The sequence below is a fragment of the Scyliorhinus torazame genome, chromosome 7 (genome assembly GCF_047496885.1).
Source record: "Scyliorhinus torazame isolate Kashiwa2021f chromosome 7, sScyTor2.1, whole genome shotgun sequence".
NCBI classification, from domain to species: Eukaryota; Metazoa; Chordata; class Chondrichthyes; order Carcharhiniformes; family Scyliorhinidae; genus Scyliorhinus; species Scyliorhinus torazame.
In genome coordinates, this window is record NC_092713.1 from 41,321,044 (window position 1) to 41,336,089 (window position 15,046).

General features: G+C 52.5%; 1 protein-coding gene across 1 annotated transcript in view; it reads left to right on the forward strand.

Annotated features, from left to right (window-relative positions):
- LOC140426161 (glycogen debranching enzyme-like) overlaps positions 1-15,046 on the forward strand; it is a 157,927-nt gene that overhangs the window by 70,487 nt on the left and 72,394 nt on the right. The window contains 5 exon segments of the mRNA XM_072510596.1: positions 2,530-2,654; positions 2,765-2,874; positions 2,990-3,124; positions 7,802-7,844; positions 7,846-7,933. Coding sequence (XP_072366697.1) covers positions 2,530-2,654; positions 2,765-2,874; positions 2,990-3,124; positions 7,802-7,844; positions 7,846-7,933 — 501 coding nt within the window.

Sequence of the window (15,046 nt, forward strand, 5' to 3'; positions counted from 1 at the left end):
GGTAATGGGGGATGAGGGTGGGGGATGGGGGGGATGGGGGATGAGGGGGGAATGGGGGATGAGGGGGGGGTGAGTGGGGGATGGGGGGATGAGGGATGAGGGGGGTATGGGGGATGAGGGGGGTGAGTGGGGGGATGAGGGGGGGTAATGGGGGATGAGGGGGGGTATGAGGGATGAGGGGGGGGATGGGGGATGAGGGGGGGATGGGGGATGATGGGGGATGAGGGGGGGATGGGGATGAGGGGGGGTAATGGGGGATGAGGGGGGGGGTAATGGGGGATGAGGGGGGGTATGGGGGATGAGGGGGGGTAATGGGGGATGAGGGGGGGGTAATGGGGGATGAGGGGGGTATGGGGGATGAGGGGGGTATGGGGATGAGGGGGGATATGGGGATGAGGGGGGTATGGGGGAGGAGGGGGGGTATGGGGGAGGAGGGGGGGCATGGAGGGTGATATGGGGAGGGGGGATATGGATATCGGGCAGGGGGGGGCGGGGGCAGGATCTCCCTGGCTGCTCTGACGAGGTCGTTCACCTTGTGGCACTGGGTGCCTGTCCGTGTGTGTCAGGGCCGCAGCGGTGACGGCCTCTGCAACCTCCCTCCACAGACGCCGGCTGTGGCGTGGGGCAACTCTGCGGCCGTGCCCGGGATACAGGGCGTCCCTCCTCTGCTCCACCGCGTCCAGGAGGAACCTCGGGGCTGAGCGGTGGCCCGGCCATCCGGTCGGGTGTTCCGGTCGGGTGGGGGGGAGCAGCGCATCCTTATAAGCTGTCACGCCGTGCGGCGTGTATGACGCTGCACGGCGTGAACCACGTGAGCAAGCGCGTGATCCCGTCACGTCGCTGCTAGCCCATTTCGGGCCGGAGACTTCGCGACGATCTTTGCGGCGTGACGCAAGTCGGATTTGCGCCGATCGGCGGACTTTGCGCCGATAGCGGAGAATTTCGCCCCTGATCTTTCACCCCTGATCTTTCACCCCTGATCTTTCACCCGGAGATATGTCTCCTGCAAGAAAATCACTTCCGCCCCCAAGCTCTTCAGGTGTTCGAACACCCGGGACCTCTTGACTGGCCCTCTCAGCCCGTGGACATTCCATTTCACAATTCTCACTGGAGGCTTACGTCTCCTCTCCCCTCCAGTGTTTGCCATCACTACCCTTAGGCTCCACCTTGCCCGTTCCCACTCTAAACTACCCTGCACATGACCACACTCCTCCTCTATACCTGCCACATCATATTCCCTATACCCCAACATACTGCCAACCATTGGAGCACCCCCCCCCCCCCCCCCCAACCAACACCTGTTCACTAGCATTACTCTACTCTTGCACAAAGGCCCCTTGAACACCCCCCCCCCCCCCCCCCCCCCCCCCCCGATACAACCCCAAAAAGCCCCAACAATACAACCTTGCAAAAGCAAAATGTCAAAGAAAAACACAAGACCTCCTGATAAAAAGGAAGAGGGGGCGGGGGGGGGGGGGGTCTCTGTCGTCGTCCCTCTTACAATTTACAATTTCTTAATATCCCCCCACATCAACAGACAAGAAGAATAGAACAATAACAAAACTCAACTTTCAGGGACCTCACTTCTCCAACCAAGGTACCATTCAGCTCTCCTCCAGCTTATGCTCCCAGATAAAGTCATTCGCCCTGCCGGAGTCTCAAAGTAATATCCCCATAGGTTATCCCCATAGGTTATCCCCATCATAGGTTACCCAAAGTCTGGTCAGATAATACACCCCAAATCAAATCTGTTGTTGGTACCGCACTGCCTTGGTCTTGATTAATCCCACTCGCGTCCTGGCCAAATCCGCTCCTTTGTCCTGATAAATCCAGACTCTCTCTCCCTCCCATGCACAGACTCGTTTCGCCTTGGCCCACCTCAGGAATTTTGTGCGGATCAATCACTGCCCTGTGAAGTGGCTGCTCTGCTCTCGGCTTCTGCCTCAAGGACCTATGAGCTCAGTCCATCTCTGGGTTCAACATCACCTTCTCCAACATCCTCGCGACATAGTTTGTGGCACTCGTTCCCTCCACTCCCTCCGGCAGACTCACAATCTGCAGATTTTGTCACCAGGACCTATTCTCTTGGCCCTCCACCTTCGCCCACAGCAAATTGCGTAGGTCCGCCAGAATCGCCACCTCCGCCTCCAAAGACATAAGGTGGTCACTCTGGTCAGACACCGCCTTCTCCACCTCCCAGATCATCGCCCCTGTGTTTCAAGGCATTTTCTTTGCCAGGTCCTTTGCTGTCTTCAACCGGGTCTGATAGTCTGCAAACATGCTCATCCAGGGGAGAACTTCACCCTCCATTGCACTTTTCCGCTGAATCTACCCAAAACGCGGGTGAAAAGGGTCAAAACCAGCACCTTCGGGCAGGAGCTGCCCTGTGTGCGACCACTCACTGCTCCCACTGGAAGTCTTGTATGGTATGCCCATATGGGAATACAGTTACTTGATGTGCCCTCTTTTTTCTTATTGCGTTTTGGCTAAATGTACAATGAGAATTCTGTACCACTACCTTTGTTCCAGGTCAAATAGAAGAGATTGTGATGGAGGCCAAGACGGCCCTGAGGGCAGCTGATCCTTACAAAAAAGATACGTATAGCATTAATGGATTACCCGACTATACAGTGCAGATCAGGGAACACATTCAGGTGAAGAGCGAATCCTCTTTTTATGGTACACCAGAACACTTGCACTTTTCAATACGTTACTAATGTAGAAAGATGTTTCATGCAAAGCTAAATTCATGTTCGTTTTTCAGTTAAAAGACAGCAACTTTGTTAAAGCGGACAGAACCTCGAATGATCGCAATGAATTTATGTATGAGATTAAGTTTGAAAACTTTCCTCCTGGAAGCATTATTATCTTCCGGTAAGTGAAGCTGGTGTTTAATTTTGTGACGGGAATTGCGTTTATGCATATTTCAATTAAATTTGCTTTATGAGAAATTTCTGTAAAGCGCTCTCTATTTTCAATGTCTTTGTAGGGTGAGCCTCGATCCAAAGGCCCAGGAAACAGTTGGATTACTCCGTCATCATCTCATTCAATTTAGTCCTCACTATAAATCAGGCAGTATTGCTGACATGAAAGCTCAGTCACCTCTGTCCAAGATATTTAGACAGTAAGTAATACATTTTCTGTGGTATTATAGTTTGACTATTAGGAAACTCTTTGAAACCACAGCTAAACTTTGATTGACCTGAAAGAAATAAAGTAGTTTCAGTTGGTATTTCTCAGATGACAGATTATAAATTGGAAAATTGCAGAAATAAATGGACCTGGAGTTAAGCTGATGGTGGGTCTTCACCTGAGCGATTTTCTGATGCGGACAGATCTACATTTTTCTGTTTTCATTTTGAATTAGCAGTGTCTTTTTGTTTGAGCCCATACTAATATTTTCTCCTATTCACGTTTGTGTCTCCCTTTGCCTCTCTCACCCAAGTGTCACGCTTCAGACAATTTAAAAGCAAGTTGCTGTATGTCTACTGCTTTTCTGAGCTTGACAGGCTGGTCCCTCTCCAGGATGTGAGTCACAAATTCATAAGCAGCTTGCCGGTTACCCATTGAGCTCGAGGTGTGCATATTTAGACCATTGTCCAGTAGGAAGATTAAAGGATATATGGCATGAAGTGGAAAACCTCATTAAATTTGCTTTCAATTTCTGTCCTCTCATTTTGGCACGGTCCATCTCCAGCCCTTCGATTCCCTTCCTCTGTGAGCCTAATCCCAGAAATGCAATCAGCAGCATTCATTACAAACTCACTGACCCCACAGGTACCTCAATATATTCCTCCTCACCCTGTAAGAATTCCATTCCATTCTCCCAGTTTTGCCATCTATTCTGAAGAGGCAGCCTTTCATACCAGTGCCTCTGATATATTCTCCTTTTTCCTCAACCAAGGATCTCTTTCTCCCCCCCCCCCCACCCCCCCCCCCTCAATCCCCCTACACGCACGCACCCCTGGCCAATGGTTGAGAGGCAATGCAGATGGGGAAGGTAGTCATGAGGGCATGCGGCACGCTTGCCTTCATTGGGCAGAGCATTGAGTATAAAAATTGACAAGTCATGCTGCGGCTGTATAGAACCTTTGTTAGGCCACATTTGGAATATAATGTTTATTTCTGGTCGCCACACTACCAGAGTATTTGGAGGCTTTGGAGAGGGTACAGAAGAGGTTTACCAGGATGTTGCCTGGTATGAAGAGAATTAACTATAAGGGAGAGGTTGGATAAAACTCGGTTTGTTCTCACTGGAAAGACAGAGGTTGAGGGGCGACCTGATAGAAATCTACAAAATTATGAGGGGCATGGACCCAGGGTGAAAGAGTCAATACTAGGGGACATAGGTTTGAGGGGCGAGGGAAGTTTTTTTACACAGAGGGTAGTGGGTGCCTGGAACTCGCTGCTGGAGGAGGTGGTGGAAATAGGTACGATAGTGACATTTAAGGGGCGTCTTGGCAAATACATGAATACCATGGGCATAGAGGAATACAGGCTCCAGAAGTGTTAAAAGATTTTAGGTTAGTCGGGCAGCATGGTCGGCGCAGGCTTGGAGGGGCCGAGGGTTCTGTTCCTGTGCTGTACTTTTCTTTGTTCTTTGTATCTCTGTCCAATTTCCTGCACTCTTGCTCTTACCCTTCCCTTCCTCCCAGAGCCACAATGGGGACTTGTCCTCCCACCCCAACAGCAGTTCATGCTACATTTCTGCCAGCTCCAGTGTGATGTCACCAACAAAAATATCTCTCTTTCCCCCCTCCCCCTCTTCCCCCACCCCCCCCCTTCCCTTTCAGCATTCCAAATGTATAATTTCCTCAGCAACACCCTGGTCCACCCCTCTGTCAACCATAATAACCCACCCCCTTCCCATGGCACCACTCCCTGTAAGCAGGGGCGATGTAACATCTGCCCTTTTACATCCTCTCTCATTATCCAAGCACTCCTTCCCACTGGGGAAACAGCAATTCAAATGTACTTTTAAGTTCGTATACTGTATTTTATGCTCACAGTACAGTCTTCTCTACACTGGGATGACCAAACGCAGACTAGCTGGCACTGACATCTTTGTCCTCTGCCTACTGGAATATTTCAATGAAGCTCAATGCCAGCTTGAAGATTGGCACTCATCTTTCCATTGGGCACTTTATAGTCTTCTGGACTCAACATTGAGTTCAAAAAATGCTGACTGTAATCCCTCCCCATTCTATTTCATTTCTAAATTTTCCCATTTCTAATGAAAGGTCACGATCTGAAACATTGGCACGATTCTCTAACCGTGTTGCACTCGAATGAGAACGCAACGAGGCCAGAGAATCCCAGGAGAGTCTCTCGTGGGCTTCCCCGCAGCCGCTGCACCTCGCAGGATTCACCCAAGGCCGGCGAGGCATCGGATTCGAAGCTCCGCCCAAAAGGCACAAAATAGAACGACACTCACAGACGTGGGTCGTAAACGTACTGAAGGCCTCCTTACCCGGGATACACCGTCCTCCCTCAATTCTTCAGCCTCCCCAAGGAGGCTGCTGCCGGGCGCTGATCAGTGCTGGTCCACAAGAACCAAGACCAGGCGGAACAACACCTGGGCTTCTGGAGGGCCATGGAGGCCTCGGGGTGGTCAGGGTCAGTGTAGGGTGACCCCCTGTCCGTCGCCCTGGAACGTGGATACCTTGGCACTGCCCAGCAGCCACCTTTGCACTGCCAAGCTGGCTGGAACACCTGCTTGGATGCCAGTGTAAGGATGTCTGGGTGCTAGGGTGGCACCTGACTAAGGTCAGGGCTCAAGGGGGGGGGGGGGGGGGCCAAGCCCATGAAAGGAAGGATGGAGGGGGTTTTAAAGGGTGGGGGTGTGCAGGGCACGAATGTAGTTACCTCTGGGAGGTTGGGTGGGGTGACAGGAGTGGGTGCTGTAAGGGGTCTGGGGGGGACACACCCCATAGCGGGGTGTCCTCACTTTAGGGGTATGGGGGGTGTTTTTGCCCATGGGTGGGGTGTGTGGGGGACCTACAATATCACTTGGAGTTTGGCGCACCCTTTCAAAATTGGTGGCACGGTGGAGTTCAACTCCCCAGTGCTTAAAAAAAATTCAAAGTGTGGGTTAAACCGGTGAGAAACTCCCCAGGGCCCAAAAATGTGACGAAGTGTCATTGAATAGTGGTGGAGAACTCACTGGCAGAGCTGGCTGGAAAATCCCTGAAACATCCGCCACAAAAGAACTTTTGGGGAGAATTGCGCCCATTAACTTTGTTTCTTTCAATTGAAACTGCTAGACCTGCTGAGTGTTTCAATGCATTTCTCTTTTTATTATTTATTATAGAAACATTAAACGGATAGGCTAGCTTAAATACATCTCTATTTTATAGCAGCTAGATATTATAAAAATATGCCATGTCTCATACTGTTAATGAGCACATTCTTTGGAGATCATTTCCTTTCTAGTAAAATTGCTCTTAGGATTTGAGATTATATTCCTTCAAATATAGTTTTGCTGTCTCGGAATTACCATGGCTCCTCTTCTCTAAGCTGCTCCAGGAGGCGAGATCTACGAGCTGCGTTACATCCAAAGGCAGCACGGGCGGCACAACGTGACTGGTAGATGCCGGGTGATCCCTCATCCAGGATCTACCCAGCTCTCCATGCCTTGCTAGATGTAACACGACCTCGCGATTCGTCACGATGTGAATCCTGCCATTGTGGCCACCCAAGTGGCACTGCCAGGATGGCAGGCTGGTTAGCGCCGGTGTGCCCAGGTGACACTGCCTGGGTCCTAGGCTGGCATTTTTCCTGCTCTGTAGATGGGGCCCGGGTGTTCCCAGTGCTGGTGCGGGTGTGGGTGTGTGTGTGTGTGGGGGGGGGGGGGCTGAGCCTGAGCCTGAGGACTCCCTTATCAGTGAGTCGGGGCTTTGAGGTGGGGGGGTTCAAGGATCGCATCAGGAGGATCGAGAGATCGGGAAGCTATGTAAAAAATGGCATCCTGATCATGGGTGAGGAGTTCCGGTGAGCGGAGCTCTTAAGTGTTGCCTCGGCCACGCATCCCCTGCTGAGGCACCCAATCTACCCGAATGGCTGTTCGGTAATGTGGCGTTTCTCGGCGCTCTGAGCACCGGGAAACACCCGACTAATCGCGCGACACGACTGTTCCCATTCGGGTAAATCGTGCCCAATGGTGTCTTATTTCTCCCGCATTCTTTTGAATGGCGTTTTCCCATAAGCACCAAAGTAGGGGCTGTTTAGCACAGGGCTAAATCGCTGGCTTTGAAAGCAGACCAAGGCAGGCCAGCAGCACGGTTCAATCCCCGTAACAGCCTCCCCGAGCAGGCGCCGGAATGTGGCGACTAGGGGCTTTTCACAGTAACTTCATTGAAGTCTACTTGTGACAATAAGCGATTTTCATTTCATTTTCAAGTAAAAGTCGATTGACCCTTCATTATAGTAAGATTTCAATTCTGCGAGATATTATCAAATGCTCTGAAAATGAATCACATGGACTCGAAGCGTCAACTCTGTTTTTCTCTCTATACAGGTGCTGCCAAACCTGCTGAGTTTTTCCAGCATTTTCTGCTGTTATTGTCAGATGTAATCTGAAATCACAGAAGCTTAGAAGCTCTTCTGTGAACTGAAGACCAATGTTTTGTGAATTTGGGCTCTTAGAAGTGTAATTGGTCATTGCTTAAGTTAAATCAAATAATTATTAAGAATTAGAAAATACAACATACAACTGGGAACTGACTTGCTTTGAAGCTGAGGTGCTATTTTACTATTTTTATTCATGTGTATCCTATGCTTTTTTTAAAAACAAAACCTACAGTGTTGCCTCCGGTATAACACTGGCTGACCTTAATCTGTTGCTTTAACCGATGTGACTTTGAAGAACAGGAAGATGGAGGAGGCTGCTACAGTATTGCAAATATTGGACCCTTGAAGTATGCAGGTTTGCAAGGTACGTGGCCTTGATGTTTGGTTGCATTGGTAAAGATATTCAGATCCATTGTGAATTAATAAATGGAATTTTAAATGTTGCCGCATCAATTTTAAATATTTAGGCCCAACCTCATTAATTATGCGCCTGGACGTTTTGTGCTGTATTCCATGGTGGGACAGGCCTAATGGCACGTGGTCCATCATCCTGTCTGGGCGCCATATTGCAACGGTGACAATTTCACTGATCAACTACTGAAGAAAGAAGGTGGAAATTCTGAAAATCAAGTTGGCTTTTCTCGGCACTCTTGGGGCTGGACAATGAATATCCTGAGAGCGGATGGATCTGCAGGAACGTTTGAGGCTGGATGTTGTATCCACTTAAGGACATTATATTTGAAAGGGTCCACCTGTACATGCTTCTCCCCACCCACTGCTGCAGTGTTCTGGAGTCCGGGATTGCAATTGGCCTCCATCCTGAACTCGGAAAATGCCCCAGGTTCAGTTGAGACCCAACATCTGCATGCTTTGTTGTTCCAAACATGTTTCACGCTGGCATGTTTTCCCACTTGCGCTGTGGAAAATCAGGCGTGAGTGGTTAGACCTTAACCTGCACCCCATGAGTTTCACACTGGCCTCCAGTGTCTTGTCCAATCCACCATGGTGGGCACCATTGGCAGACTGTGCTGTAAAAACAAATTTTGGGCATCTCGCTGAATTCTTTCTCACCTCTTCACCCACCCATCATTGAATCTGCTGGCGGGGGCTTGGGAGAATTAATGTTCTCATCTGCAAGAGTAGGCAATTGGGGGAAGGGGGAAAGACTGCATGTGTAGTATCTGTTTGAAACACTGGGTGGCACCAGTGTTCATGGGTGAACTCCCAATCAAATTGCATCTGATATTGCACCTTATTTCTGCAAGTGGTTTACCATTAATCTTTTTTAAAAAAAATGTTTATTCAGAATTTCCCAACACAATTTTTAACAAACCCCCCTCCCCATAACAAAAAGAAAAAAACACAAACACAACAATCGAAAATAATACAAAACTTATACATTGGGTTTCCCCCGTATATAGTAACCCCCCCATATGACATTCAAAGGTACCCTTGGCGAAGCCCCCACCCACCCGAGACCCCCCCCCCCCCCACCCTTGGGTTGCTGCTGCTGCTGACCTCCTCCTAACGCTCCACAAGATAGTCTAGGAACGGCTGCCACCGCCTGGAGAACCCCTGCACAGACCCTCTCAAGGCAAGCTTTATCCTCTCCAGCTTAATGAACCCTGCCATGTCATTTATCCAGGCTTCCACACTGGGGGGCTTTGCGTCATTCCATAATAGCAAGATCCTCCGCCGGGCTACCAGGGACGCAAAGGCCAGGATTCCGGCCTCCCCAAATAGTGCCAACCCCCAGCTCTGCTTGATCTGGACTTTCACCACCTTGGACATAGTCCTCGCGAAACCCCTCCAGAACCTATCCAGTGCCGGGCACGACCAGAACATGTGGACGTGATTCGCCGGGCTTCCCGAGCACCTCCCACATCTGTCCTCCATCACAAAGAACCTACTCAACCTCGCCCCTGTCATATGCGCTCTGTGAGTAACCTTAAATTGTATTAGGCTGAGCCTGGCGCAAGAGGAAGAGGAATTAACCCTACTCAGGGCATCAGCCCACAGACCCTCATCTATCTCCTCCCCAAGCTCCTCCTCCCACTTGCCCTTTAACTCCTCTACCAAGGCCGCCTCCTCCTTCTTTCAGCTCCTGATAGATCGGCGAAACCTTGCCTTCTCCAACCCATACACCCGAAATCACCCTGTCCTGAATCCCCTGTGCCGGGAGCAACGGGAATTCCCTCACCTGCCGCCTCACAAACGTCCTCACTTGCATATACCTGAACGCATTTCCCGGGGGTAACCCAAACTTCTCCTCCAAACATCCCATCTATAAACAGGTCCCCCATTCTTCTAATCCCTGCCCGATGCCAGCTCCGAAACCCCCCATCCATCCTTCCCGGGACGAACCGATGGTTCTCCCGAATCGGGGACCAAACCGGGGCTCCCACCTCGTCCCTATGCCGTCTCCACTGCCTCCAGATCTTCAACGTTGCCCCCACCACCGGACTCGTGGTGTACCTTGTCGGCGAGAGCGGCAGCGGTGCCATCACCAGCGCGCTCAGGCTCGTGCCCACGCAGGACGCCATCTCCAACCTCTTCCACGCCGCCCTCTCTCCCTCCATTACCCACTTACGGATCATCGCCACGTTGGCTGCCCAATAATAGCCGCACAGATTCGGCAGCGCCAGCCCTCCCTGTCCCTGCTACGCTCCAGAAACACCCTCTTTACCCTCGGGGTTTTATTTGCCCATACAAAACCCATGATGCTCCTACCTACCCATTTAAAAAAGGCCTTGGTAATCATAATAGGAAGGCACTGGAACACATGGAGAAACCTCAGGAGGACCATCATTTTAACCGACTGTACCCCGCCCGCTAGCGAGAGTGGCAGCACATCCCATCTTTTGAAATCCTCCTCCATCTGCCCCACCAACCGTGTCAAATTGAGCTTGTGCAGGGCCCCCCAACTCCCAGCCACCTGGATCCCCAAGTACCGAAAGCTCCTTTCCGCCCTCTTCAATGGTAGGTCGTCTATCCCCCTTCCCTGGTCCCCTGGATGCACCACAAAGAGCTCACTTTTCCCTATGTTGAGCTTATACCCCGAGAAGTCCCCAAATTCCCTTAGGATCCGCATGACCTCCACCATCCCCTCCACTGGATCTGCCACATACAGCAACAGGTCGTCCGCATACAGTGACACCCGATGTTCCTCTCCCCCTCGGATCAATCCCCTCCATTTCCTGGACTACCTAAGTGCCATGGCCAAAGGCTCAATTGCCAATGCAAACAACAAGGGGGACAGGGGGCACCCCTGCCTCGTCCCTTGGTACAGCCGAAAGTACTCCGACCTCCGCCGATTCGTAGCCACACTCGCCACTGGGGCTCTATATAGCAGCCTGACCCAGCTGACTAACCCCTCTCCGAACACAAACCTCCGCAACACTTCCCAAAGTTACTCCCACTCCACCCGGTCGAAGGACTTCTCCGCGTCCATAGCTGCCACTACCTCCGCTTCTCCTTCCACTGATGGCATCATAATCACATTGAGGAGCCACCGCACATTACTTGTTTAGCTGCCTGCCCTTTACAAATCCCGCCTGGTCCTCATGGATCACCCCCGGGACACAGTCCTCAATTCTCGTAGCCAGCACTTTTGCCAGCAACTTAGCATCCACATTGAGGCGCAGGATCGGTCTATACGACCCACATTGCAGTGGGTCCTTGTCCCGCTTCAGGATCAGAGAGATCAGCGCCCCGGACATTGTTGGGGGCAGGGTCCCCCCCCCTCCCTTGCCTCATTAAAAGTCCTCACTAGCAATGGGCCTAGCAGGTCCACATATTTCCTATAAAACTCGACCGGGAACCCATCTGGCCCCGGGGCCTTCCCCGCCTGCATGTTCCCGAATCCTTTAACCAGCTCCTCCAACCCAATTGGCGCCCCTAAACCAGCCACCTCCTGCTCCTCCACCCTCGGGTACCTCAGTTGATCCAAAAATCGTCGCATCCCCTCTTCCCCCGCGGGGGGCTCAGTTCTGTACAGCTCCTCATAGAAGTCCTTGAATACCTCATTTACTCTCACCGCACTCCGCACCGTATTCCCCCCGCTGTCCTTAACTCCACCTCTCTCCCTCGCTGCCTCCCTCTTACGAAGCTGGTGTTCCAGCATCCGACTCGCCTTCTCCACATACTCGTACGTCGCCCCTGTGCTTTCCTCCACTGTGCCTCTGCTTTCCCTGTGGTAAACAGGTCAAACTCTGGAGGCTCCTCTGCTCCCTGAGTAGTCCCTCCTCGAGGGGCCTCTGCATATCTCCTGTCCACCCTTAAGATCTCCCCCACCAACCTCTCCCTCTCCCTGCCCTCTCTCTTCTCCCTGTAGGCCCTGATGGAGATTAACTCTCCCCTGACCACCGCCTTCAGCGCCTCCCAGACTACCCCCACCTGCACCTCTCTGTTGTCATTGGCCTCTAAATATCTCTCAATGCACCCCTGCACCTTCCCGCACACCACCACATCCGCCAATAATCCCACATCAAGATGCCACAGCGGGCGCTGATCCCTCTCCTCTCCTAACTCCAGCTCCACCCAGTGCGGGGCATGGTCTGAGATGGCTATGGCCGAATACTCCGTTCCCTCCACTTTCGGGATTAGCGCCCTACTCAAAACAAAAAATCTATCCGGGAGTAGGCTCTATGTACATGGGAAAAGAATGAGAATTCCCTGGCCAGGGGCCTGACAAACCTCCATGGATCCATTCCCCCCCCATCTGGTCCATAAACCCCCTAAGCACCTTGGCTGCAGCCGGCCTCTTCCCCGTCTTGGATCTGGAGCGATCTAATGCTGGATCCAGCACCGTGTTGAAATTCCCCCCCCCCATTATCAAGCTTCCTACCTCCAGGTCCGGAATCCGACCCAGCATGCGCTTCATAAATCCGGCATCATCCCAGTTCGGGGTGTATACGTTTACCAGTGCCACCCGCGCCCCCTGCAACCTACCGCTCACCATCACATATCGACCTCCATTATCCACTACAATATTGTTTGCCTCAAACGACACCCGCTTCCCCACCATCATTGCAACCCCTCTGTACTTCGCATCCATCCCCGAATGGAATACCTGTCCGACCCATCCCTTTCTGACCTGATCTGCCAACTTCAAATGTGTCTCCTGAAGCATGAACACATCTGCCTTCAGTCCCTTTAAGTGGGCGAACACTCGGGCCCTCTTAACCGGCCCATTCAGGCCCCTCACATTCCAAGTTATCAGCCGGATTGAGGGGCTGCACACCCCTCTTTCCCCCCCCCCCCCCCCCCCCCCCCCAGCCGACTAGCCATCTCCTTTTCTAGGCCAGTCACGTACCCGCGCCTCCCACACCCTCCAGTCCCCCAGACGGCGGACCCCCACCCCGACCACCTCTCCTATTTCCAGTTCCCCTTTGGCCAATGCAGCAGCAACCCTATACCCCCCCCCCGCTAGATCCACATCTAGCTCTTTTGCTCCCCCATAACACTCCCGTAAGTCAGCTGACTCCTGACCTCGGCCTCTCCCGCCATTCCATCGACCCCCCCCCCCCCCCCCAGTGTGGGAATCCCCCCTCCCCCTCCTCCCTGGCAGTCCGTGTGCGCTCCTCTCCAGTACCGCCCCGCCCCTCTGACCCCCACCCCCGTCCTTCCCTAGCGCGGGAAAAAGCCCGCGCTTTCCTGAGCCGGCTCCGCCCCCTCTGGCGCAGCTCCTTTTGCGGCCTTGCCTCAATTCCCCAACCCCGGGCCTCCACTCCCCCTCTTCCCTCGTGGGGGTCTGCCCCTCCAACACCGACGCCCACAGTCTCCCCCATCAAATCCCTTCACCCATCCCCATCCAGCACCTAACCAAGGGAACATTCCCTAAACGTACTTAAAACCAGAAAACAGCAAACATTCCCCCCCCCCCCCCCCCCCCCCCCCCACAACAACAAACCGTCAATTTGAGTCCAACTTTTCATTCTGTATAAAGTTCCAAGCCTCATCAGGCGTTTCGAAATAGTGGTGCCGATCCTGGAACGTGACCCACAATCACGCTGGCTGCAGCATACCGAACTTCACCCCCCTCCGATGGAGCACCGCCTTAGCCCGATTAAAGCCAGCTCTCTTCTTGGCCACCTCTGCACTCCAGTCCTGGTAGATTTCGTTCTCCGTGTTCTCCCACTTGCTGTTCCGCTCTTTCTTGGCCCATCTCAGGACACACTCTCTGTCCATAAAGCGGTGAAACCTCACCACTACAGCTCTTGGCGGCTCGTTGGCCTTGGGTCTCCTTGCTAGGACCTGGTGCGCCCCATCTAGTTCCAGGGGCATCAGCGAATTGAGCATCGTGCTCGCATATGCCCAGGCATTGGGCCCCTCCACTCCTTCAGGGAGACCCAGAATCCGAAGATTCTTCCTCCTCGACCTATTCTCCAGGTCCTCAAATCTTTCCGCCCACCTCTTGTGCAGCGCCTCGTGCGCCTCCACCTTCACCGCCAGGCCCAAGATCTCGTCCTCGTTCTCCGAGGCTTTTTGCCGCACCTCTCGGATCGCCGCCCCTTGGGCCTTCTGGGTCTCCACTAGCTTCTCTTTTTTTTTTTTTAAATATGTTTTATTGAAACTTTTTTCCCAAACAACAATTTTTCCCCTCTTACAAAGCAAACGCAACAATAATACAGAAATTTTTAACAATACACAAGTAACAAAGCCCCTTTATCTTTGACCTAAACTAAACTAAACCCTCCCCCCCCCCCCCCCCCCCCACCCGTTTCCCCCTGGGTTGCTGCTGCTGGTCATCTGTCTTCCCTCTAACGTTCCCCTAGGTATTCGAGAAATGGCTGCCACCGCCTGGTGAACCCTTGAGCCGATCCTCTCAGGGCAAACTTTATCTGCTCCAGTTTAATGAACCCTGCCATATCATTTACCCAGGCCTCCAGTCCGGGGGGTTTCTCCTCCTTCCACATGAGTAGGATCCTGCGCCGGGCTACTAGGGACGCAAAGGCCACAACGTCGGCCTCTTTCGCCTCCTGCACTCCCGGCTCTTCTGCAACTCCAAATAGAGCTAACCCCCAGCCTGGTTTGACCCGGGCCTTCACCACCCGCGAAATCACTCCCGTCACTCCCTTCCAATACCCTTCCAGTGCCGGACATGCCCAAAACATATGTGCGTGGTTTGCCGGGCTCCCGCCACACCTCCCACATTTGTCCTCCACTCCAAAGAACCTGCTCAATCTTGCTCCCGTTATGTGTGCTCTATGTAGTACCTTAAATTGAATCAGGCTAAGCCTGGCGCATGAGGAAGAGGAATTTACCCTGCTTAGGGCATCAGCCCACATACCCTCCTCTATCTCCTCCCCTAGTTCTTCTTCCCATTTTCCTTTTAGTTCGCCCACCGACTCCTCCCCCTCTTCCCTCATCTCTCGGTAAATCTCTGACACCTTGCCCTCTCCGACCCACACCCCTGAAAGCACCCTGTCCTGAATCCCCTGTGTCGGGAGCAGCGGAAATTCCCTCACCTGTTGTC